The sequence below is a fragment of the Ptiloglossa arizonensis genome, chromosome 10 (assembly GCF_051014685.1).
Source record: "Ptiloglossa arizonensis isolate GNS036 chromosome 10, iyPtiAriz1_principal, whole genome shotgun sequence".
In the NCBI taxonomy this organism is placed as follows: domain Eukaryota; kingdom Metazoa; phylum Arthropoda; class Insecta; order Hymenoptera; family Colletidae; genus Ptiloglossa; species Ptiloglossa arizonensis.
In genome coordinates, this window is record NC_135057.1 from 2,015,814 (window position 1) to 2,043,102 (window position 27,289).

Here is a 27,289-nt window from a genome sequence, read left to right on the forward strand (position 1 = left end):
TCTTTTCTTTCGATTCAACTTATTTAAAGCAGGAGAAGAAAAATGTTATTAGCAATAGTATTCAGTTATCGAAATTTGGGCAGATATTTTTTTAAAAATAAATAAATTTATAAGAATGGTAAAAATTAAAAATCTTACACATTATTTTTATATTGATACAATTTTCTATACGAATGTGTTACAAAATTTTATTGTTGATCAAATATAAGTGTTGAAAAATATGTAATTTTGTAAAAAGGATCAATCTTATGAGCATCATTGTTTTTATAATAGGATATAGGGATAAAAAGATAGAAATTCATTATATTTATGTTAATAAATTGTTAAATTTAAATACTTGCAGCTACTAAATGCGCAAAAGAATATTAATTTTTAAACAGGTTCAGTATTTTTAGTTATAAAATAAAACCTGTTCAAAGTAACTCACTTACAATGTAGTAAGAAAGTGGTATAAATTGCATTAATAACATGTTAAACGTAGAGCGATCAGAAAACAAGATTCTTAAGATAAAGGGTAATCTGGTTTCTCATTTTACATGATACTTATCGATCAAATTTTGTAATTATTGAGAGTTAAATTCAATTGGTTACTTATTAAGTAGAGGTACATTCAACCCTACATAACGCGGTTTTTTACATAATTTCCTGGAAACCTGTACGCACCTGTAGTAGATTTCTATCTAGATTGTATATACCGGGTGACACAAAGAAGCATAAGTTTTATTGCAAATTTTAGCGATATGCCTTGCTTTGTAGTGTTAATACGTATGCTTTTGATTTTAAAATGGCATATTTCTCTTAATGAGAAATAAAATTATTTTTTAAGACGTTTCTAGAAATAATTGCTAATAAATACTTTTATTAAAAATTGAAATTATATGTTACATAAAATGGAAGAAACTGTTTTTTCACTGATTGATTACTAATAATAATTACGTCAAGACTACTACTAATAATAATCTATAAGACAATTTTAAGTATATAAACTGTATAATTGAAAAGTGATAGTATGCTTAATATAAATATAAATAATGATATATCGTGGTTTTCATAAATATTTTACAAGATGTCCAATTTGCAAGTTTCTCGGAAACCTGAATTAGGGCGAACGACAGCTGTCGCGAATACTTCAGAACGATTCGAGTCTGGAGGACTAAATTTGGATATTCCCAAAATTTGGTAGTATTTAAGAAGGAATTAAAATCAAGATACCGACATTAATATTTTCTGTTCGAAAGAAGAATCAATTTGAATATATTTATGCAACATAAATGCTTCGTGTACATAATTTAATACTGTGTTTCCGTAACAAGTACACCTAAGTAACATAATTTTAAAAACGGAAATATCACATTGTGAAAGTTGTATATTTTCTATATGGGTAACGTTATTGGTTTTTATTAAAAGTTATTGCATCGATTATTTTATTTCATGCTGAATACACAATATATTTTAGTGCTTAAAGTTAAATCTAAAATTGTCTTACAAAATCGTTTTTCCGAGATACGATTTGATTTCGTTTTCTTTTCAAAAGATTCGTTTCCTTACTTAACAAAATTACGTTTCTGTTTGAGAAATTGCTTTTCTTCATTTTGTTAATTAAAGTCGAATTTTAATGTGTTCTGTCAGTAAATCTTCTTTAAAAGGTATTGCACATTGTATAAGAATTTACGAAAACTTTGAGTCTATTTAGTAATTTAATCATTTTAATTTAGATTCGTGTGATTTTTCCATCATTAAGTAGGCGATTGATATATATCTCTATATATCTTAATATTATATATCTCTGACTTAGTTATAATTTTTAGTAAGAATTGTATTAAACGTATTAAACATAAATTATATTAAAAAATATTCCAAATTTAATCTATACTCCATTTTATAAGTAAATAACAAGATTATTTACGAAGACAATAATAAAAAGTAAATTAGTTGAAAAAAAGTTACATTTCTGAAGATACAAATGAAAAACTAAAGGAAATAGATCTTGAATTTATAAACTCTTAAAAATTTATAATAAAACTATCAATTAGCTTTACACTTAATGTATACGCAAATGGATCGTTGTTTCATAGTTATCGAACAATTAAAAATTCAATAAAATTCGTTTCCAGCTTGTATGCAGCTTCTGTTTCAGAAATATTTATAGTCAGTTTCTTACTGCAGTATCTTGTATTAATTTTATTTTATATGCGATAAAATTCTCAAGAGAAATTTCAATTACTTGGCGATTGATAAGTTTAAAAGTGATGCTACTATTATTGTGAAACATCAACTAACATCGCCCAATTACCTGCTGGTATAAAATCTTTATTGGACTACTCTTTACTTACGGTTCACTCGTAGTACGCCTTATTTTGATAGGGTGTCATATCACTACGGACTACCACGTTTCGATTCACTGGACGCACGTATGCGTACGCGTGAAACAACCGGACTTAGGACGGTATCGTGTTACCAAGTAGAAGGTGGACGTATTAATTGCAGATGGATTTAAGGTAACGCGAGACGACATAATCCGATTATGAGGCTCATGTCGGCTAGACGTCAGATTCGACGACGACCAGGATTTCTGGTTGAATATAAGGTTACGAGATCTTGTGGTTTGCTACATCATTGCAGTTGCTTCTTTTTCCTTTGGTATTGTAATTTACATGTTTATACCGTAACGTTTAATTTTAGAAATTTCTTCAAATAGGCCATGGACACTGATGTTTCTTAACTTTGATTATGACAAAAGCGTCGAATCACTTATCTACGAAGGTGCGAAGAAAGAATACTTTCTTAACTAGCGTATTTACATATCACGTTTCATGAATTATCTTCATGGTTGGTTAATCAGTGTTCTGATTATGATTTTGATTTGTTCGTCGACGCCTTAAACTTACTTCTTCTTGTCATAAATCATGGAAAGAATAATTCTGCCCCATCTTGACCGTCTAAATTGAACTGCTCTTCGTTTCATGCGTCTACAATGTTTCCAGTTTACGTGTTTCTTTGTGAATTCCATACGCTTCCCTTGATGACGAGAAGTTAATGGCGGTCGTTGTTTCAATTCTCGTCGCTTGATATGTTTTCATTGTTGTAACACACCACGTATGTTCTTCATGTTTGCTTTAATACCAGCTACATGTACAATTTATATTCCTGTCCATTTTAAATTAGAAGTGATTCGTAAAATGTCTCATTATAGTTGCTCTGTTAGCGCTCACGGTAGGTAGATACAGTGCCCATTTTTCATATTATTTAGAATTTTTTATTCGATTGCATATTAGCTTTTACCTTCCATTAATCGATATCGCAAGTTTTAGTATCAGAGTAGTTCTTTGATCCTAAATGCAACATTTTTTCACTGTCACTCTCATTCAACGATTTTTCTCGATCCAATTTTCAGATGTTTTGGAGAAAAAAATACTTTCGCAAATAGCTCATTAATGATAAATTAAGGAGTATACAAATTTATGTATCGATCCATTCCATAACAGACTATATTTACTCCATTCTTGCCTATCGTGAAAAATCGACAACGGAAAATGTATTCGATCCTGAATTATCTGCAACACGTAGAACGCTTCTGCAACTATGTAAAAAATTATATGAAAATATTGTGACTGCGAAAGATTATCACATGCACACAGATCGTTATTACGCTAATATACCTCTAGCAGACAAATTACTATAATTGAAGTATTAATTAATTGAAATAATAAAAACTAGTAGAAAAACGTGTCATTGTGAATCAAAAATTTACAACAGAAACACGATTGTTTGTAAATATAAAAAAGAACACGCTTCTCCATGCTTGAAAAATCTAGTAACAAAAGAGTACGTAAACGGTAAAAAAAAGTATACGAGGAGTTGATTTCATTGATCAATATGCATCATCTAGTTGCTTTTTGCGAAAATTATTGAATCGATGAAGGAACATTTTTTTCCTGAAATTTAGAAACGCGTATAATTAAAATTCTTCAAGAATTCTTCTCATTTGAAATATGTCAAATTATTAATAGACCAATCAACAGAGAATTTTCGTCGAAGAAGCTCATCCCGAATACGTCGTTCTGTTGCATTTATTAAAAATACGTAAAAATCGATTGCCTAGGGATCTTCGTATTTTGTACGTGAAAACTTGGAAAGATCGTTCATCTTGTGGATGAAAAACAATTCAATTTTATAGCCTACGAAATGTTCTGTATCAGTATAAATCATACACCATAAATTTTGTAATTAATGAATTGTCAAGTTTGTGATATCGCTTTGTACATTTTGTAAGTGAAAAATATTTAAAGCGTGTACACTTTTATCGGTACAACCACTTAGAGCGCATCCCGAGTTCAAAGTGTTAGCGTATTTCTGTGGTATTTCCTTATGAAAGTTTAAAGGCAATGCCAATATAAAGTGAAACATTTAGGGACGAGTATTTAAAATCGATGCTGCGACTATCTTTCACTGTTGTTTCTAACGATGTGTTGCTACACGCGATAAACGTCTCCGGTTTTCCATTCTACTAGCACGTACAATGAAGAAGAGAAGAAGCAAAGGGCGGCAGAAGAACTAGAGGAGCTTGTATCGTAAACAGATCTCACGTCGCGTTGTTATCCGCGACAGGATCTCGAGAAGCGACACCTCCGCTCGTAAAGCACGTATGTACGTACACAATACAGAATGCAGATACACGTGAGTCCGCTCGGTCTCACGTGAACGTCTCGCTGTTTCACGCGTGTCGGCAACAATAAGCGACGTACAATCGTTTACCACCGCTACTATTTGTATCGTCTTGTAACGAGGCGGTCGTCCAAAGGATTGTACGAGATTGCGATCCTTCTCGTTAAAGACAGAGGCTGGAGTACAAAACTAACGCAAAAACAATACCGATAGGTTGTTCGTTTTCTTTGAAACGGTACTTACTTTGAATGTTAAAAGGTGTTATTGGACTGATATACAGAAACTTGTGGTTTAGAAACAATTATGGTAATTTTACGTTCAATACTGGATTTACCTATTTAATAATAACGACAACACTTGAATATAATTTGAATGTAGATACTCGGAATTGTTATGTGAATGACAGTGATTACTGAAACTGTCACTATTAAAATTTACTATTATAGGATATTATTATAGGATTTATTCGTCGTTGCTCGTTAGGTGGTCTTTTTATGAGTACAGAATTTCGATCTCATATTATAGTTTCTTCAGAGTTGCATCGGACTTTACGTGTCCTTTTGCAAACAAGTCTCTGAAACAAGATGAAAAGCTAAAACGACGCAAAGCTGAGGATCGTGGTTGACTCATAAGGTAGAAGTTGGTGGCACACGAACGTTGGAACGACGTGTGTTTCGACAAACGTCACAATGTCCACTGTAGAAATACATTGTCGTACATTAGAGTCCATATACTACGAACGTGCGTGGCTTTCAACGCACAACGCAACGAGCGTTAATTTTTCATTGACGTATTTATGCTAGAACTTTTTTTCCATTGATACAGATAAATGTTCACACGAGCGTCCAAAATCGAGCGTCGGTCGTTACCTATTTACCGTAACATTATAATCAGCGTTTCGTCTGGCGATATCGCCGTTTTCATATTTATACCCTGGTGCTTTATATGATCTTTCATACACAACAGCAATTTATTGAACGAACTCATTGACATACGGAAGTAATTAAACCATTTTTCACGCTCTTTACGTAGTTCTCTGTAAAGTGTATAGCAGTGGCTATAACGATATCGTTCCCCATTCATGAGATGCATCCATAATTTGTGACTTTCAAATATAAATACGCAAAAGTAGCAATACTCGTGTGACCGAAGTTGCTACGATCATCGAAATCAACATCCGCCGTATCGTACGTCGTTTCAACACTTGTGTGCACCCAACCTAAACAGTGTAGCAGGATAAAACGTGCTCTCGAATTCCACCTTACTTGTGGCATATAAGAATTTCGTTGTGTTGCACCAGATTTGTGTCTGAATCAAGTTAGCTTTATACGGACCAGTTAACGAAGGCTCTGTTGTGTGTCTTTCGTTCTCACATGGATTATGGACAGTGATCTGGGAATTGAAGAACGATGAGACGATGAGATTAACAGGAAGAGATACACGGCAAGGAATACTATATAATTATGCTTATATTAATAAATGCCGAATCAGAAATTAATCACAATAATTGAATCTGTTTTAAAACATGCACTGGTTTGCTCAGTCTCGTTACCGACTTTCCTTCTTAAATGTTCCAGGAGCTATTGGTATTCATCTTGGGTTTAATCTTCCGAATAGTAATAGGATTTAAATGGTCACGAGACATTTCGAGTCATGATGAAAAATTCGGGAAGTCTGCTAATATTTTTCAATCTTAAAAATTTATAAATATTTTGGAATCTTATATATTTAAAATTAATTACTTTAAATTAGTCTTTACTTTCGATAAATATTATACAATGGGAGTATCAATATTTGAATATAAATTTAAAGGTAAATTTTAACGTTCGCAGTTATAAGAAATTGTAACTAATGGCTGTTACGAATAAACTGTTCGCTGGTGACAAACTTTAAAAATATCTATAGATATTTGATGTCACAGTCAAATGTAAATTCAATATTTATAATTATGAAAAATGAGAAAAAATTTACTTATATTGAAAATTATGCAGTTCTTATAGTGAAATAATATGGTATTGCGCGTAACGATAACAACTATTGAGATATTGGTTTCTCAAGTCTTACTACTCTTAATTTGTGTGTCATGTTATACATATTCTACAATTTAAGAATAACTTTTACACCAAGTTTGGAAACTAAATTTTAATAAAGGTTAGAAAAATATTACCATAACGGTATAATGCAGGTGAAAGTGTAAAATTGTCGAGGGTCGTAAGGTAATCAAAATAGGTAACCGTGTCGTCGTCCCGTTTCTCACGGACTAAGGTGTCGCCCTTTATGGCTGCAATGAGAGACCGTAAGGCCCCGTTTAACCGAGGCTAAGGGGCATCACTAATAAATTGGCATTGTGTGCTATCTTACAAGGACCGTAAATGGGGTGCACGGAGGTGCACCAGCAAGAAAGTTTACCGGACAGACGGTTCCTGGAGCCGGTAAGGCTTGAAGTGCTCCTCTTTGCGTCGTCGAGACTCGTTCCTTGGTCTCGGAGGAACTTCACCGAAGAAAGGGCGACACTTGTCTTTATTAGAATTCTTGGATGTGGCAACTTCTGAAGAATCGCTCGCGGCTACTTCGGGTCGAAAAAAGCTTCTCAGAGTCTGGATATGGTCATATTTATAATGGAAATGTGTACGTGGAAGGTTGCACCTAAAAGAAACGATCATTGCTGACTATACGAGTGAAACGTGTTGGTTGTGACGCATGAATACCTTTTTACATGTGACTTCTCTCTTTAGAGGAAGGAGTTTAGTTTCGGAAAATTATTGGGAGGAAACAGTCTTCCAAAGCTCCCGTAGTTCATTCCCGTTACAATTGGAATACATGTAGCGCACTGGGTAGTATTATTTATAAATATCTGAGAATATTTCTTGCGCGTGAATCAGAGTCTCCGAAACAAACTAGGTGCATTGTAATTTTCGGAACTGGGGGAAGCGGGACACTGTTCATTTATAAGGATACGAATGCTTGGTATTAACTCGTTATTAATAGTTTTTAAATTTACCATTTTGTGAATTTGTCGTTACTTAGATCACTACGTTTATTATTTTTCTATCGAGTTTGAATGTTATTTGGTGACACAAACTATTGTGTAAAATTAGAAATATCTTATTTGAGAATATAAATTCTCTAATCGGTAAAGGCTACGATAAATAAATAACATGTCGTAATTAATTCTACTTCCAAATTTAAATGCGTGGTGCATTTGCGTGAATATTACGACTGAAAATTACCACTGCATTATCGCAGCCGCATCTTTTTGCTCATTCTGTTTTATACTTTGCGCGGTCATGCTCTCGCAGTCAGAAAATAGCGCTTGCTTGTACATTCAGAATATCTGGCCTACACCGAAAATAGAGCGTGCAATTTACTTTAGCATTATTTCATCTCGTGTGTGAAAACAAGAGTCCTATATATATGACGTGGTAGTTTCTTTTACTTTGTAAGTTATCGATAGAGTTTCAACTCGGATTCACTAAGAAGCAATTTTAAAAACCCGACGAAAGTTACAGGCTTGTGAATTTGTAAAAATTGTTGCATATATATGTAGGTATCAACTCGTTAGAATTTTGTAAAAAATTACACGTGAAATTAATAGGTGAGAAATGAAAATAGAATAATAATGTGTACAAGGTGGGTGATTTTACTGAATATGTTCGAAATGTGTTTTTTTCTCCGATAACATTTAGTAGTCCCCGGTTATATGAAATAGAATAGAGTCTTTATAATTTCATATAATCGGAGAATATAGTCTATAATACGGATCTTTTTTTATCTTGGGTTGACGCTTGCACGTGCTGCCCAATGAGGAGCGTGAATGGGATTCAACGAGTGCGAGTAAAATAGAGCAACAGCAAACGAGTCTCGCATTACATGTGCTCTCTAGCCAAAACTTCAAGGCGATGCATGGTGTCTGCGTATCAATGTGCCAACACAAATGCAAAATAAAAATTGGTTATATTCTTCATTATCTCTTTACGAGAGTATCAGTGAATTGTATTGTCAAAAACCTCATTCCCATTATTTATAATTATATATTATTCTAATAATTTCTTTAAAACACCTACAATTTCGTATGATTAAATACAATTTGAATAAGATAGGATTTGAATTCATTTTCATAAAAAAATCCTCACCAATCCATTGATATTACTCTCGTGTATATAATACGATAAATGTAATAATTTTAATTTTCATTGGTGGATGAAATCCACGTGTCTAGGGTTGCTTGCTCTGGAGAAACATAAACAACTGTAGGGATGATTCAATTTCGTGCAGTCGAGGAAAAATGATCTCATATAATCAGGGCCTTCTTTATCTTAATGGTTTGGGGTATCGTGAAGGAAAGTAGGTGTATCATTATCTACGAAGTGAAACATTTATTAAAAAAATTCCAAACAAGAATTTTGTTACGCAAAATGCATTTCTTAGACATTATGTTTTCAGTGGAATTTAAAAGCAATGCGAAAAGAATATTTTTAGAGATTCAAAACTAACAAAATTGAAAGGTAAAAAATATCATTTCAAATTTTGCAGGTACCTATCTCTTTGGATTGTACAATTTTATTATTCTGTACCTGTCAGACTTTTAAGAACAAGAAGTTGGAGTTGGGACTATCTCGAGCAAAATTTGTAACCAAGAGCACTTTATGTGAAAATTTATTAGGATTGCAGACGTATCATCATGAGCGTTGAGTTTAAAAATATTGAATGCGATGGATTAGAACTGGGTGCTAAGCTAGTACCCTGGTTCCGGCAACTATTATTAGAGTATTTAAATATCGACGTGATTTATGCCACCAGTCACGGACAATTTGCAAGCTTACAGTCTGTGGATTCGAAAATGTGCAGACACTTTGTCATAAGAAACCCGTATGACTATTAAATGGGTCTCAGATTTATATATATGACTCGCGGAATAACGACGATTAAACATGCGTTACATTTTGATGTCACGATGTCTCTATGTCAACAATATTCAATAAGAAATATTTGTTGCAGCTTATTGAACGAAACTAATGAATCGATAACATCGACGACTGTAAATAATAAGTCAAAGCAATATTCAAAGGAAATAGAGATATAATCCTGAAATGTAAACTGTAAAGTATTAATTATAGTATAAGATGTATACAATATATCGCAAAACAACATAAGATTGAGTGAATTATACAAGTTTATCTCTGTAGTACTATCGGGACGATGGAAATATTAATCATATTAATACAATAATCTCTGTACTATTATGTAATTAGACTTTTCTTTAAACGTTTTTCTTTAAATTTTAGTATCATCCAGACGCAATTGAAAAAATTGATCCCGCAGTTCAATATTTTACCTAATTATCTTAGGAACTTTTGAAGATGCACATTCTTCAGATATGAATTTTCAATTTCTAAATTTAACACTTGACAGTTTCAAGTATCTTAATGTTTCTTTAGAATTATTAAATTTGACAAATAAAGAATTCAAGGGGAAAACGATCGTAGTTATAAGAAGTAAAATTTGGAATATACTCGAACAAATTTTTCCGAACTTCTCCCGCTATATATTATTTAAAATTTAATATTTTTTCTTTTATACAATGGGATTCTTAATTTAATATTCTTAAAAAATCTGCTCACAAATTTTATGAAAGAAAAATTTGTTTTATAGTCTGGATTTTGATTTAATGTTATTTTAAGAAAGAAAAGTATTAACTATTATGTTATTTCCTTAGGCAAAAAAAATAATGCTTATACGACAGGTATCTCTCTCGTCTAATCTAATTCCTAATATTAATCTAATCCGTTGTTCATTTTTCTATTTGAGAAATGTGACATGGATTGTTCATTCTAGAATTGAGCCCACTGTTTCCACTTTTTAGGCTACAATCTTATAGTTTTCTTATGTGTTAGATAAATTCTAACACATAATGCTAACATCTTAATTTCAATTCGAAATGACTACGATCTATTTTCCTTTGGACTTTTCAAATGCTTTAGATAACTAAAAACGACAATGATCAATTTACAACGTCTGCAAACATAGGAACAAGATGTAATTGTTGAATTATTAACTTACGTCTTCTGTTCAACGAAAGGCTTAATTGTAGGGTAAACAAAATGTTCATTGATTTTAATTGCTGTTGATGTTACTGATCGTCTTTCCCACGCAAACGTAAAGCACACAGACAAATAAGATAAAAGAAAGAAACAGGACAAATGGAGAGGTGGAAAATAAAAGTCAGAGGATTCGTGGCATTAACGATGGTGCATTTAGACACATTGCCGCCCACGGGAGAACGCTTTAAAATGCGTCTGCCGCGAGGTAATTAATCGTCACGACATGGTTAATTGTAAACACTTCCATGGACCTAATTAGCTACCATATGGCGTCCCTCTGACGACTGTTTGGCTAATTCAGAGGGTAATCTTCTTGACGTAAATTGTTCCGAGAAAATAGGATTCTGCAGTCGAAATTCAATTTTTGTACCGTAAATAGAATGCAGTTAATTATATATGCGAAGTAAACTGTGGTTATAAAAAAATTTTGTACGATTAAAAAAATTTGATTAACATTCTTCAAAAATATGAAATGATGAACAATGGTAGTTATATTACATGCTTTTACTCATAGTATATTATAAATATCTTTCATCTACTATGATACAAAATTTATTTCTCAGATCTGAAAGTGAATTTAAATTTAGAGCATATTTTATCAAATGTAAAGTTAATGTTAAATTTATGTTGAGTAGGAACCAAACATGAGTTTCTACTGCTACAGTGTTAACTATTAGACATTAATATTTGTCAACCGAGTCGAACATTTATGATACCAATTATTTATTAAATGTTAGGGTTTGTCGACCGACATTGACTAACAATAAGTAGTTTTTATTTGAATTAGTACTACATGTTCTTTAAATTCGGAATTCTTTCTTCAATACTCAATATATTTCACAGTCTAACCCTTACAGATCGATGAAGTCTTGATGTATTATTTCGATTTAGTGTATCATGTATCAAATATATTCACTGTAATAAATGTTTTTTCACATCGACACGTTATGATTATTTCTAATATTAGAGCACCCACGTGCTCCCAGAATTCTGCACAAGATATTATATTTGGAGCCATTACATTTTCAATATTTTAACTACTGTGCTCGAATTAAAGCAAACACACTGTATATAAACTTCTTGGGATATTGTGGACAATTTTGTATGATTTTATATTTATTTAATCTTTATACATATTTACAAGCATAATTGTTAAAAAAAAACATTTTTCCCACTATGGTTAATTCAACGGTGATAAGTGTAATGTTTGATTTATCGAAGAACAGTAATGATTTCCGACGGTGCATTACTCGATATAGAATAATGTATTTTTGATAAAGTTCACTTTCGATTGGAGGAAAAAATGATTTCGAAATCCTAGAAGATCGGAACGATCGAGTGGAATCGTGGCATTACGTTCGAATCGACCTCGATCCACGTGCGTATCTATGGAAGCTCGGCTCATCGATGAGACGCGACCCGACGCCGATCCGGTCATTATTGGCTTTCTTCATCTCTCGAGCTTCCACTATAAAGCCATTTCTGTCATTCGATGCTAATACCGGCCGTATCCTTACAAGGCTCTGGATACGTTCGTGCTCGGAAGAACGCGACTAGTCGTTGACTTGATCGTGGGAGCCTTCGGTTGGACGCGATGCGATTCACGTGCCCGGTTGGGCTACGAGAATTCCGTCACTGTTCACCCGGCGTCACACAAAAAATCGTGTTCCTCGGATGCTCCGAGCGAGATCGAGCGTGACTTTTGCAGTTGCGACCACTTTTAATTTTCTACGAAGTGGTCGCGCGTTTACCGCGAACGCAACCGTTTCTTATCCCTTCCAGCTGCGTCCCGTGCGATGTCGCCAAGCTGGGGATGTCTGACTTCTTTTAGAGATTCTGTGGAAATTGATTAGACACCGCGGGGAGAGAGAAGATCTAAAATCTTGCACGGAAGAATAGTACCGAGCGTTCTTGTACTTACCTTTAAAGTAGTATCTATTACTCGTAAACGGTGATCAGAAATTTCTAGGGAATTAAAAGTCCGATCGATTAAGGCAGAATCGTTCTATTGGTATTCGATGGGGTATAGAAATAACGAACGGTTAATTTCTTTTTATTTTAAAATTACCTCGGAAAGATATTTGAAGCGAAACATGGATAGTCTAATGTTTACTTGAAAGTAAGAGAGATTATTCGTGTACTGTTTTCTAAGATTCGATAATTGTGAAAGATATTTTTGTTCAGAAATTTTGCATAATATTGCGAAGAAAGTGAAATAACTAAAAAGAAAATGAGTTCTCGAAGATAAACATTCAAAATTTCATTACTGGACTGTAAATAGGGATCGTACAGTGCTGGTATTGAAATAATGAAGGTTACAATGTGCCATTGTTTGTGATAAAAATTCACTGTTTTTCGAGCCCGTTAACTCTGAGATCGTTCGAGTCGTCGCTCTTATTACGCATGAGCGAGACGGGGCTGTAAGAATGTTAACTGTAGTGTTAAAAGAAAAGAAAGAAATCTTTCACACTATCAGACTTATCTTGATAGGACCTGAGCATACAGTCTCTATCAGTGGGTAAGTGCACCATGGCTAGAGTCCCCGCGTTATTGCACTACAGAAAGGTCGAGCTAGGGTGCCTCAAGTATGGCCCTTGACGTGTTTTCTTGCAGGGTCATCCAATCGAGCCTACTATTTACACGAGACAACCTCATCGAAGATAAACGCGGTGCCCCTTGAACTGAGAAGACCGGTTTCGAAGTACATTTTTCACACGATCCGTTGTGAAAATTGATGCGTTTACTCGATGACTTTATGAAGAATTGTACCACAAGTGTTTGACAAACATATTTCATTTTCAATTTGAACGAGTGGCATCCAAATATATTTTTCGCACTTTCAAATTCGAAATATTAACAGTTAGGTCGGAGAATAATGTGTTAAATTCTTTATTAAAAACAACTGAAAAAACAATAGACGCGAAGGTTTTTGATAGCTGAATGCGATGATCGAAATTTTTCTAAATTATTGGCGGTTAAAGTTCTATGCATATGAAACAAGTTCAGATAATTAATAGAATCATAGTCCGTTAGAGGACTTATTAAAAATATAAATTTTCAAAGTGGATATAAGATATAAAAAAATGTAAAAGTATTTTAAAAGCATTCGGTAAACTGATAAGGAAATGAATAGTAAATATTGTTTGTTATTATGATAAATAAAAAGTTATATATGTAGGGGAACAAGTCTTATTTAAATGTATTTTATTTAAACTTTTCGACCGCAATATACATATTTCGATCCTATTCGGTAACTTGTAACAGTTTTGATCCGACGTAGCAAAAATGTAATCCATGGATAAGTGAATATTATAAGAGAAAATAGATAATTACATTGTAAAGAAAAAAAAGACAAAAAATTGTCGAGAATACAAAGCGAAACAATACAAATTTTTTTAGGTGTGTGTAAACGTTTTTGACGAGGAAGCATTTAGAGCTAAAAAATTCAAATTTAGTCGATCGAAATTAATCGTTAAAAATTATTAGAATAACATGTAGCTATTTCGATGATTTATACTAATTATGTTAATAACTTGTATCTTACATTTGCAAAATGATGTTAAGGACTGGAGAGAGTGTGTAAATCCTTTTTAACTGAAAATGAAATAAAATTATAGTAGAAATATTGAATGATTCGATAAAATGTTAAATTTACATACTGTGGTCAGTATACCTGTCATTGCATTCTGGCGAAACAAATTTATCGGTATTTCAACACAATCCGTGAGCATTGATAAAAGTGTCAGTCAGCCATTTTTCCTTTCTTCGCGAAGTTTAACGGTAGTCGAGAAAATCCAATACCCTTGTTACTAGCAAACATCAACCTTGAACTCCGAATATGTTCTTGGCTTCTACACGACCTACCCCATGATGAGGCACGCGATGCTGGTAGCGAGTCGAAGCAGATGAACACGTGCAGCCAGTGTAAATATTTAGCCTTTGGAACGTTTGCACGTCGTGCTTCTACTTTTCCTCTTTATTCTGCTTCTTCTGGTAAGGTCCCAACGAGCTTTCGACCTCCACGTCGAGTCTGTAAATATCGGCGATGTCTTCGGATTGCTTCTGAGTGAAAAGACTGGAGGAACTCTTTCGTTGCGGCCGTGTAACTCGTATTTGAATCGATATATCGTTTCATGAAATTATTGTAACTCTAATCAAATAAACCGTAATCTAATAAAATGCACGAGAAAAGAATTTACACGTAACCTCATGAAATCAAATATCCATCCCGTAGATCAGTATCCATTCGTTAGGAATCATTTTATTTATTAGTTGTAGACTTAGATACAGTTAATTATGACATCAAACTTAAGCAATCGTCAAAACTGAACATCAACTACATATTGAAAGTAAGGTTCCAAAGGTACGTTGGTATTTTAGTTCTTTCGAGTATAAAAATACTGATTATGTTTCATATATCACTGAATTTAGCATTTTTTTCTAAACACGATGGCACTAGAAGAATACAGTAATTCTTTTTAAAAAATATCGAATTGACATTGACGGATAGCCTTCGAAAAATAAAAATGTAGTTTCCAAGCCCATAGAATCCTACTCTGAAAATAAAGAGCCTAGTCTCTGTACCATTATATCATAAAATTATTGGTTATCCGTGAATACCCCGTATCTCGAAAATCTGTTCAGCGAATGGCAACATTCAATGACTCTTCGGCCACAGTTCAGCTAAACTGGACCTCCGTGGTTTAATATTAACAAGCAGATTTCCATGTTCCGACTAGTTAGAAGGATCGGGGAGTGCATCTACATGCGCGCAACTATCGACGAAGCAAAAGCATCGGATAATTGAAGTCCGCTTCCTCGGGACTCCGATCGAGCGTTCCGGGCCGAAGTCCTTAGAAGGAAACGGACCCCGCTGGTATCGCGGACATGCGATCTGTCTTTATGGTCCGAAAGTGGGCGTCGGTCTGGCTTCACAATGCCGGCGTAACGACAACACAACGAGGACAACGACAACGACAAAGACGGACCCGACGAGAGAACGAAGGACTCCTGTCTTGTCGATCCGACGAGACAGCGCAACGCGTGTCTGTCGGGTGACACAACTGACGTCCTCGGTAGTCCTCGTGAGTTACTGTTGCTCCGGACAAATTATTTAAAAAATGAGGAAACTTACGTGGCTGTACATTTCGAGTAAAGAGGCTGCGTCTGGTATTAGGTCAGACTTACGAGATGCAGTACCCCGTGTACCAAAGGTAGACCGAGTGTAATTTATAAATTACCGGTTGCTTATTGGCGACAACGATCGTGACTTAATTGTCGACGCGTAGTTAGAAAAGGATCAATTACGAGACTGTATCAGTTCTTTATAAATTGAACAATTCTAGAGACGGTTGATGTTCAGCTTTTGAAACCGAAAAGCAGAATTAGGTCCTATAGCAGTTTGATGACCCAACTTCCTTCTTTTTGACGCAGTATTAAAATGGTTGTATCTTCCTTCCTTTTTTTTAAATTTAAGTTGGCTCTTATTTTCCGTTTGCAATATGTCGATACGATGAAGATGCTTTTACAACTTTCAAATTGATGTTTGAACGAAACTTGATATTATACAATAAACGAAACAAGCAGTACATTGATACAATAAAAATAGGTGTGTTGCTATTCTTCTCTTTAAATATTATGTTTCGCAAATATACGATGTCTGAATATTCACTTTTATCATTCATAATTCATAAAATCTTCTTTGTTCATTTTTTTAAATTTAATTTAAAAAGACACTGCTATATCAGTGAACATGTTAATCTCTCCGTTGGTAATGTTCAACTGATAAGGAAATTGTCCGCACATTCCAGAGACAACGAGTTTAGACATGATTCATCTTGTCACTTCACACATGCCATACAACCGTAGCGACAAAGTACTGTTGTCACGTCAGAGGTGACTTACGACCGTTAAGGGTTAAGGTTCATCCTTATACGTACATATGTAGACGTAGGAAAATAGAAGTAGGTATTTTTTTTCGACAAAAATGATGAACTAATTACACGTTTCTATGGCTTGGCTTAATATCAGTAGTATCATTCTAGGGCAGTCGAAAATATTAATGAATCAAGAATACATATGTTGAATATTTTTAAACGCGTAAGACGATCATTCATGGCACATACGAATGCCTATATACTTAATATTTTCTGCGTGTTAAATGTATTTTTTTAGCAATATAGGCCATTTATTCTTAAGAAAAGAAATTATTTTTCGGTTATTTCTATATCCATGAAATTAATAATACTTCAACTAAGAGATGAATGACTGAACCTACAGAGGTAGTTATTAGATGTCCCCTTAAGAAAACACGATGCTCAGGGTCTGCTACATTTACTCGGCTAAATTTATAGATGCATATTATGCAATAGGGGATTAAATCTATTATACCTCGAAAAGAAGTTTACAAATCTATACTTATCAGGATTGTTCTTTTCAACTTTTTTGTGTCAAGAATATTGTATATTTCGAATCTTAACTCTGTGAATGTTTTGACCTACATTCGTAAAAGTCTCGTCGATATGCACTACTCGTGATGAGTAATTTTAGCTTGGAGTTGTTTATTTCAGAATTGATAAGGCGATTAATAAAAAGACAAAATAGAAAGAAAAGTAGATTCGGGTCTATACTGGTTCAAGCATGGTTGCCGACGGCTGCTAAAAATATCGGTTGAGGGAGAATTCCAAAATTTATATTACCTACGACTAACAGTGACTAATCCTTTCGAGTGAACCTATTGAACAATCTTTGTAGGATGCAAATCTAAGTTGCGAGTAATCATTCTGTGTAAATTATTTCTACACGTCTAGAATTAATTATCCTGCAGAACAATTCACTGTACTATAAAATATTTATGAATTTACACGCTCTGGTTTACTTTTTCTCATTATACGGTACGATGAAATAACACCAATAATATCTATAATATATTAATGATGGAAATGAGACGTGTTTTGGTATCATCTATACATGTATGATTGAAATTGATACCTGCGTAATAAACCATTCGGAGGAACAGCTTCAAACGATCTATGACTGTATCTAGACATGTGACTCAATGCATATTAATTGTACCAAATTTGATACTTATTTAATTCCATTCACAACTTATCGGAAGTAAAACAATACTCAACAATCAGTCTAAATGTTAAAAAATAATCAGTATATTTTTAAGGTTAGAATTCATTAGAATTAAGGTTAGAAAGGTTAGAATATTCTTAAAATGAATTTTCCATGGTTGATCGTACTAAACAACTAAACTTTTTAAATTTAAAGGAAAGAAAGAAATATAATAAATATGACACAAAATAATAATACCGAAATAAAATAAATGCATACAAAATATAATTGCAAATGTTCGAACGATCATGTAGATTGACTACAAATTTATTCAGGGTTCTGTGCTGATTTTCTTTACGTGGGTTCTATCTATCGATATTTATCCTATTAGAACTTAACAATCCGACTACCGTAGTTCATAGTTTTATACTAAACTTATTTTTGACTCACATCAATATTTCACTGATACATATTCACCGTCGACAAAATCTTTTATTTCTACATTTTTTGTTGCGGATTTATGGTAGAGTGATGCGAAATAGATTGTTGTTTGATCATTGTGACTAACATACACCATCACTATGCGTGTTCCGTCGCTGTGTGCATTATCGCTCTCAAGCGAAGAGTCCAGTCAGCGAGATCACTGACTCCGGCACAATATACCGATCCATGCATAACTTCGTTTAATTTTATTCATAAATATATTACCTAAACAATATCACTCAACATACAATAACTACGCAACTGCAAGTTGCTAGCCATCGTTCAGTGTCTGCCCATGAAGATGTATGACGTGTATCAAGCATCTATTCAGCGCTTGACAGAACCATAAACCCTTAGGTTAGAGATCCCTATTTCCCGTTTATTTAACCTACGCGTATTTTAGTACATGTAATTTTAAATACACGAGCATCGCTATACTACTTCGCGTATGTTTAAATAACATGTAGTATTTTACGTATACTTGAACACGCGTGTAGTATTTCACACGTATTTAACTACGCGGGTAGTAACGAACCCGAATTTTATTTGGATAATATTTAGAATATGATTACTAATTTGCAAAAGGAAAATAGTATTATACAAAATTTTCAGACTCGAGATACAAAAATGAATTTGAAAATCACTTTCGCTAACACAATTCATTCAAATAATATTCAGGTTTGGTACAAAAAATTGAATGTGTTTTTATATTTTCCGACAATAAATGATTTTTTTTGAGCTAACAGTATTTCCAGCAATTAAAAGACCGCATTCGAGAGTAAGTGACTAAATAGAATTAACAATTTTTTTAGATTCGCATTTGCTTTTAGATTTTTGTGATTTGGTGTTTTAATTTATTTTTGCACCTACAATTTCAAAATTCGTAAAACAATTATTTCATTCCACAAATTAATCGCCATGTTTTACAAATTATACGAAGTAAAATATGGATATGTTAATATACGTGAAAAAATACACGGGTATACGCGTACTAAAAATTACTCGGATTAGCGTATGAATATTTTTAATATTCGTTGAAATGTTACGTAGTGGCACCACCATTCATTCATGTTTGGTAAGGGTTGAAAAGGTTCTAGAAATAATTCTTAATAACTGATTGACGAATAATTTTATCTACCAATTAAATGAATCGTGATTCTTTACAATTAATTTTATCTATTGATTCAATCAATGATGATCTTTTGGCGATACAAATTTTTAATCCGCGATTAACGATTTCATTAATGAATTAAAGTAATCGCAATTTTTTTATAATTAGTATTCTTAATCGTAAGATTTAATTCATCAATCTTAATTAGAAATTTTGTAATATTTGAATCAGTTTTTTAAAGATATTGAAAGCCATTATGATTAAATTTAAGCACAATTTTTATGTGTATTAATTTTGAAAAATATCGACTTACCGATACAGTACCTGTACCTTAACCAAGTGTGATACATCTATAAATTATGAAATTAGTTTTCACCTTGCGGAACTCTGAATGAGTCTTGTGGAGGACACTTTAAGAAATTCTAATATATTGTAGATAAAAAATAAATTCTAATAATCCATTACTCTGATAAATAAGCTGCGTCGTAATCTTGTCGAAGTTTCGATAATCCTGTATATTTGAATTGTACCGATACTAAAAAAAATATCAAGTAGATTTTACAAGTAGCAATGGTAACTTATTTCGATACCTGTTTGATATTTTAAAACGATGCTTGAAAACTAATACGTAGCTACTGGTATTAATGACTATGTCATTGGATTGGTTTCGGTGATACGTGACACAAAAATAGTAACATTGCATACATTCCCGTCCTACTTCAAATTTTTATCTACACATTTATACAAACAAATTAACGCAGATAAAAATTTAAAGTAGGACAGGAATGTATGAGATGTTACTATTTTCTGTATTATAAAGTATATAATAGCGCTATTTATAACAAATTAATCTTTGTATATAAATTTCTCGTGAAATAATTAAAAAATGAAATTGGTAAAAATTCTTGAACGATTTTCAAGATATTAAATGTTAAATGTGCTTTTCCACGCACCAAAACGAATAATTAATATACTGTAGGCATGGCTGTCCTTGTAGAATTTTTACAAGAGTTTCGGGGGTCATGTGTTCAACATATTTGCTCTATAAGTTGCATTGACTTGAAATTTTTACGAAATGTTAAAGTTTCGAGAAATTATATAGCACGAGTCAATCTTTTCGCGGCAATTATAAGGTTTAAATCTTCTATTATATTATTAATGACATTTTATTTCCGTTATCTAAAAAACACTAACGCATTTGAAACGATTTGGTTTCAGGTGTATCAGGTGGAATATGTGATAGTGAAGGCAGCGAATTCACCGCGACCGGCCGCTTGGATTTTGGAGAGATCCCTCGACGGTGACAATTTTCAGCCGTGGCAGTATTACGCACCAAACGACGAAGAATGTTGGTCGCGATATTCCGCGCCACCGGTTTCCGGAAAACCCGTTTACATCGGTGACGACGAAGTCATATGCACCAGCCTTTATTCCAGACAGACGCCTATGGAAAACGGAGAGGTAACAATATCAATTTGCTTGTATTTTCGTTCAAGATGCGCGTGAAGTCTCTTGAGGTGCTCTAAACGTTTGAACAGTTCTTACGTTTTGAAACATTCGATTAAATAAAACCTCTTACAACTAGGAAATAAATGAGTTATTAACTTAATTTATTACATATTTTTTATTAATTTCCTATAGTACATAGTTCGGGCAACTTCTCTTGAATATCTTGAAACTTGAGTGTTCTGTCCCAGAGGTACACCCAGGCCTTAGCAATGGTCTTAGTTGAGGTCACTTAGTCCAGTGACACATCTGTGTGTATATGAAGCTGACACTCTTGTTACATGTAATATTTAATACTGGAAAAAAGACGAGATTAGGAAATGTGGACCTGATTGGTCGCAGTGACTTAGATCTACTTCTACTGAAACACGATTTCACTGCATCGTACTATTGGCTACAGCAGTCGCATCTATTAGTATTATACTTCATCAAGTAAACATCGCCAATAACTTTGATATCAAATATTTTATAAACGATAAGTTGTCTGCTTCTGAAACCGCGCACTATTAGCTTTCCTTTCTTAATATCTACCATTATGTAAAAGGGACCTCTCCTTGTTAGTTACGTAGTAGGGACAGGCGTACCCTGCTCGTCTTCTTTCCAACTTTGAATAGTACCACATAATTTTGAAGTTCACCATAAAATACCAACAGCCTAACCTCTAATGACGTTTGTATAAACTCTGATATTTGTTAGACAATAATGACAATAATGGTATTCCAATAGATGACACTTTTTGTACACTTCGCTTAACTGTAACGTTACTAAGGTGGCGTTAAATGTTCTGACGAATAAGATCCGTATTTTGTCTATAACTAAACATCCAAATTCCACACTTTACGGGCTCATCTTATCTACATGGGTTTATTAATTCTTGCCATTTGAGACGAATACGGTACACTTTTCTTCTCTGCAAATTTTTAGTTGTCACGCAGTTGAAACATTAAATGATATAATTTCAACTTAATAATAAGTTTAATAATAAACTATTATTTAGTAAATACGTATCATTGAATTTTAATACATTTGTGTACATCAAATTTAAATAAAATATACAAAGTATTGGTTAGAAACATCAGAATTACTTAAATATGTTTGTTTCATAAAAGTTTATTCAGTGGGTTGATAACCTTATTTTGATTATGAAAATATTATAGAGTTGCTAATACTTGTTCGTAGCACTCGTGCCTAGATTATCCTTATTGGAATTTATTCCAAGGTTCGAAATAAGCGATTTTTACTTTTAAATAAATTTTGTTCGAACTTACGTTTCGTTTCAGAGAATATCTGTACCTGACGAGTTTTTATGGAAAGACCATTAAAAATTTTGTTTAAAAATATTCTTGTGGAGCAGATATTTTATAATATTTATAATAAAAGTTCTATGGAAACAAATTATTTTAGAACATTTATTAGAAAAGATTCAGTGAGGTAAATAAAACTGTCAAATCATTCAGTACTAGTTTTATTTAACAATATAATATTATTATTAGTATGTTTTTGTGGAATAAAAAATACGCAAATCATAACATAGGTATATATAGTTTTATGAAAAATATTGGACAGAAAATGTAATTTGGCAAAAGTAATACCTAAATAATATTTTTTATAACTTACATGAACTGAAATACATAGAAACTCTATAATATAATATGCAATATGTATATTTTTATAAGAGCATATTGTTATAGTATTTAATTTTTGTTATTCAACGTGTTAGTATTACAAACATAATATAAAGTACTATAAATAATATTATCGTATTTAATTTAATTGTACAAACAAAATACTTTCTAAACTTGTAAGACTAAAATTATATTATCATTATCGTTTAATATAAACTTCCGTGTTGAGAAGGTACGTTCAATGCTAACTTGTCTAGTGGAAACAACAAATATTATTTTGTAAATATAGCCCCTTTAGGTGAGTTTCAGCCCCACCTGGAAAAAACCAATTCGTACAGGATCGTTAAGTATCACCTAACAAAAAACGTCGGTATCACTTTCCTGAAAAGCCATGGAAAAATTATTAAAAATGGATGCAAACGTGTAAATGTGGTAGTGATTACTCCTTAGTAAGTAAATTGAGTGAAGATTAAAATTAAATATATATGCATGTATAATGGAAAATGATTGTATCAAAAGGATTTTTCTACGTAAGAACAATGAAGCACTCGTAAGGTACGAAGAGTGTATCATGGTTTTTGAAGTTTTTTCCAAGAATGAACTATAAAGATTTTTTTTGTACGTGTGTGGTACATGTCAAATCAAACAAGAACCGAAACATTGCACCATTCATATTAATAAAAACAACGGAGACTTAAAATTTCAAATAGCAACATCACCATATCATATTTATTAGGAAAAATATCTAATTGACACCAAAAAATAACATTTTGCTTAGAAAAATTCCACGGTACATATTTTAAATAAAATATGGAACAAAATATTGAAACCTAACAGGTTTCAATGCTTACATTGATAATTCTTCGTACCGATAATTTTCTTTTCATTTTCATATTAATTTATTTGATTATCTTCTGTAAAATTTAACCATTTGCATATTTCTAAATATAAACAATCACATTTTCCTATACCGGAAAGGACTCAAGTTAAGAATCTAAACATTTCTTTATAATAAACTCTGCTTGCTTAAACCATTACTATAATATTATAAATTTCGTTCAACATGTTTGCAATGTACATAGTTATATTTTCAAATAGAATATACATATATGTATATTCGTACAAACTTGTTTCATTGTTTCCAATTGTTATATTCGTCGCTGAGGTGGGTCTTGAATATTACGGAGCATCTTTCAGTGATATATAAAAGAAATCGTTTTCTCCGTTAACAATTACAATTTCGCACGACACACGGAATTTCGAGAAACGCGATCATCAATCGTAATTAATTCTCGGTGATGAAACGTGGGAAACCCTTCCACGTTGAAAAGAAAAGAAACATGTCAAAACCTCTGATGGTAATACCGTATCATTCACCTAACGGGTAAACTTCATAATCGTGATTTACGATTGCTTTCCGCAATACCATCGATCAGGGAAGACGAGCTCGTAGCCATCGGTAAGAGAAGAAGTTTGATCGTTCGATTGCCAACAGCTCCTCATCACAGGTAGTCATTAGTTATCCTAAGATCACAGCCCTTCGGTTCGTTCGGCTTCTATTTGTTTATTCGATAAAGACTGCATCCAGGTCGCGAAAAAAGTGGATCTCGGTACACCGTATAAGTGAAAATCGACTTGCAATTGGCCGTAGCGATTAACGCTCGTTGCAACGATGTCTATCTGGCAGGGAAGATCGAAGGGAATGTTGATTGAAAAACGTACAATCGGAAAGACGACGAAGCAACGGTGTTCGCTACTCGCCCGAGTATTTTTACGACTGTCAATCATTGCTTGTTCCCGTTAAGAAGTAGCGGTGTGTTATTATTCGCGTTCCTCGCGAAAATTCGAAGCACGAAAACCGCTGTTATTCCGTCTTGTCGCGGCAGGTCGTTCGAAATGAGATCATTAATTATCGTGCATTCTGCGCGACCGCTCGTATAATTACATGATTGGATGATTAGCTGGCCGATCGTTTAACGCTGTACGCGTCGAGGCGCTGGCCGACTCGACGGAAACGACTCTTCCAAGGCATTTCCGGCGAACCCGAGACTTTTTGTCGATGTGTCTTCAATAGTCCCTCGGATATAGAGTAATTTCAGCGTAGTTGGAACGGTGGCTCAACCATTGGAATCTGGATCGATGAAACTAGCGTATGTTTGTCGGTGTGAAATTGGAGATCATTGTTAATTAACATCGCTTTGTATGTACGAGGAAACGAACATACAGTTCGTTCTTCTTTTTTCGATCGTTTTGGAACGCAACTTGTACTTTATTTCGATTTTTGACTCGCTGCGTTTGAATTTTTGGCAACAACGGCACGCGAAGTGATCGATATTGTACACACGTGCAGTTTTTTCATTCGTTTGTTTGCAGTGTACTCGTAATGAAAAATGAATAAATGTAGAATACAAGTATCGAAGTGGTTGTGTGCCAACTTTGAACTAGAGCAGGGCAACGTGCCAGTCGTTAAATATAAAATGTTTAACATTACTTCCTTCTTGAACGTATTCTTGTTTCTTTCGTAGTAGGAACTTGAGTAAAATATTCCTCTTCAAAATTAAGAACCTCTTATCTGTTATCCAGCACCTTTGGTACTTCTACTTTACAATTAATGTTGTATAATTCAGGCTACGTCGTAATTGTTGTACGATCCAACGAGTGATGATTTATCGTTCGAAAGTTAGTTCTGAGAAAATGGACCTTGAAAATTAACGTACTTCGGAGATTACTTTTCATTTATTATGGACTATTTACTTATTGTGCCAACTGTTTATTATCGATTATTATTATATTTCAGTAGAATGTACATTATATCATAATTTTTGAAGCAATTTAACACATTCGAAAGCTCTGTTGACTTATTTACCCGATTAAAATGATGAAAACTGTTCTTCCAGTCAATTTTTGAAATTCATAATGAGTGACTTGAATATCCAACCATAATAGAATTGAAAAATTCTCTAAACTGTACTTTAAGCCAAGTTGAGGATAATCGAAGATTAATTTTTCTTAATACGATTTGAAGAATAATCGAAAGAAATACATTTTTGTGTTTATAATAACGAAGTAGTTATTAAGTAATTGGTGAAAAATTCTCTTATGAAATATGAAAATAATATTTGTAAAACGTTTTTCCTAACACAAAAATCAGTCGTTAATTTATAAATAGTTAATCGTTCACGAATTTCTATACTTACCTATGTTGTTAAATACTAATCATAATTTTGTAATATTGTAATAATTGAATGGATAGTGTCGCGTAATTCGTTGAACAACAAACAAATTAAATTAAATTGATATTATAAAAATGATAACATTAAACACGCTTTAAACATTTGTGACATAAGCAAAGCTTTATTAAATTAACGACTTTCCCATAATTATAGATAGAACAAAAACTTTCAATTTACATGTTTGCGATAAAAAAAATATGTATACATCTCTCTTTGATGGTAGAAATACGAGAAAATTTTGCGAGACAAAGTTTATATGATTTCTCAAGTATTGCGTTTCTTTTAAAATATTAAGGTTGTCGATATTTTGGTAAATGAAACTACACGGAGTGTCTTACTTTAATCAACTTAATCCATTGTTTTTGAGGAAAATGTGTTTCGTTGGCACACTTGTCTTGTTAAGTAATAAATTGTTAAAACTATGTATGTCCTCGGTTTGTCTATGCGTTGAATAGAAGAACAGTTTATCTTTTAATAAACAGTTAATTTACATCGATTGATTTATTTCAAAGTGCTCATGATTACTGTTATTAACTATATGTAGGTTCATAATTCATGATGAAAATGAGGTTAGAGAGATTTTACTGCTCAAAATAAGAGGAAAATCAAGAATATTGAAATGACTGGTGTTATGGATTTCATTATGAATCGCTGCTGTGATCGTTATATACGGTACAATACTATCAATATTTATCACAAACCCGTTCTTAAAGTGTGCAAAAAGCACTTCGAGCATCCGTTAGGGAATCCATAACGCCACTAATACGCATGCGTACTCGATTGATTTTCAAATTCATTTTTCTCAAAAACGATGAATCTCAATGTAATCTCATTATTCTTAATTCCTGTTTTATTTCGGACCATAAAATTTCCTTGATCTCATTTGTACCACGAATTACGAATCATTCTATATGATTATACGAGTAACAATACTAACGATCGATCTTACAGATTTGTTATATTTTCGTCAGACATGCGATTACTCGTACGAGTAACTTTTATCTTACAATACGTACTATTTTCTCTGTTCGTCTACAATCCAAGAAATAAAATTTAAGGTTTCATCCTCTTGGTTATTAAAATTTTCAAATATCCTACATTTCATAACCGATTATTATATTCGCGAGTCTTTATAACATAAACGTCTATAGACCGTTTTCCTTAATATTCAACGTAGATTGTGGAATAATTTAATTTAAAAGACAGTAGCAGTTGTTCAATTACCATCAACGTACATAAATCTCTCGAGTTATTTTCACTGCCAGTGCAGTAATTCCATAAGAAACGGCGCAAAGAGCGTCGAATCTCTTAATGGTGTCTCAAGTCTATGATTGAGTTCGTCCAACTTGTACGCAAGATCCGGTCGAATTTCATTGTTGCGAGACCATAAACTGGCCGCAAAAGTGAGTGAAGCGCTCGGTGGGGGGAAATTAGCCGATTTCTCGGAAGCCCGGCGGATAATTAGAGCTTATAGCCGTGCACGAGACCGCGCGCACCCGAGATCGG

The 27,289-nt window shown here is 33.2% G+C and overlaps 1 protein-coding gene across 1 annotated transcript in view; it reads left to right on the forward strand.

Annotated features, from left to right (window-relative positions):
* LOC143152330 (laminin subunit alpha-1-like) overlaps window positions 1-27,289 on the forward strand; it is a 139,122-nt gene that overhangs the window by 79,308 nt on the left and 32,525 nt on the right. The window contains exon 3 of the mRNA XM_076322323.1: window positions 20,638-20,880. Within this exon, the coding sequence (XP_076178438.1) occupies window positions 20,638-20,880 (243 nt within the window). The remainder of the gene's footprint in view (window positions 1-20,637; window positions 20,881-27,289) is intronic.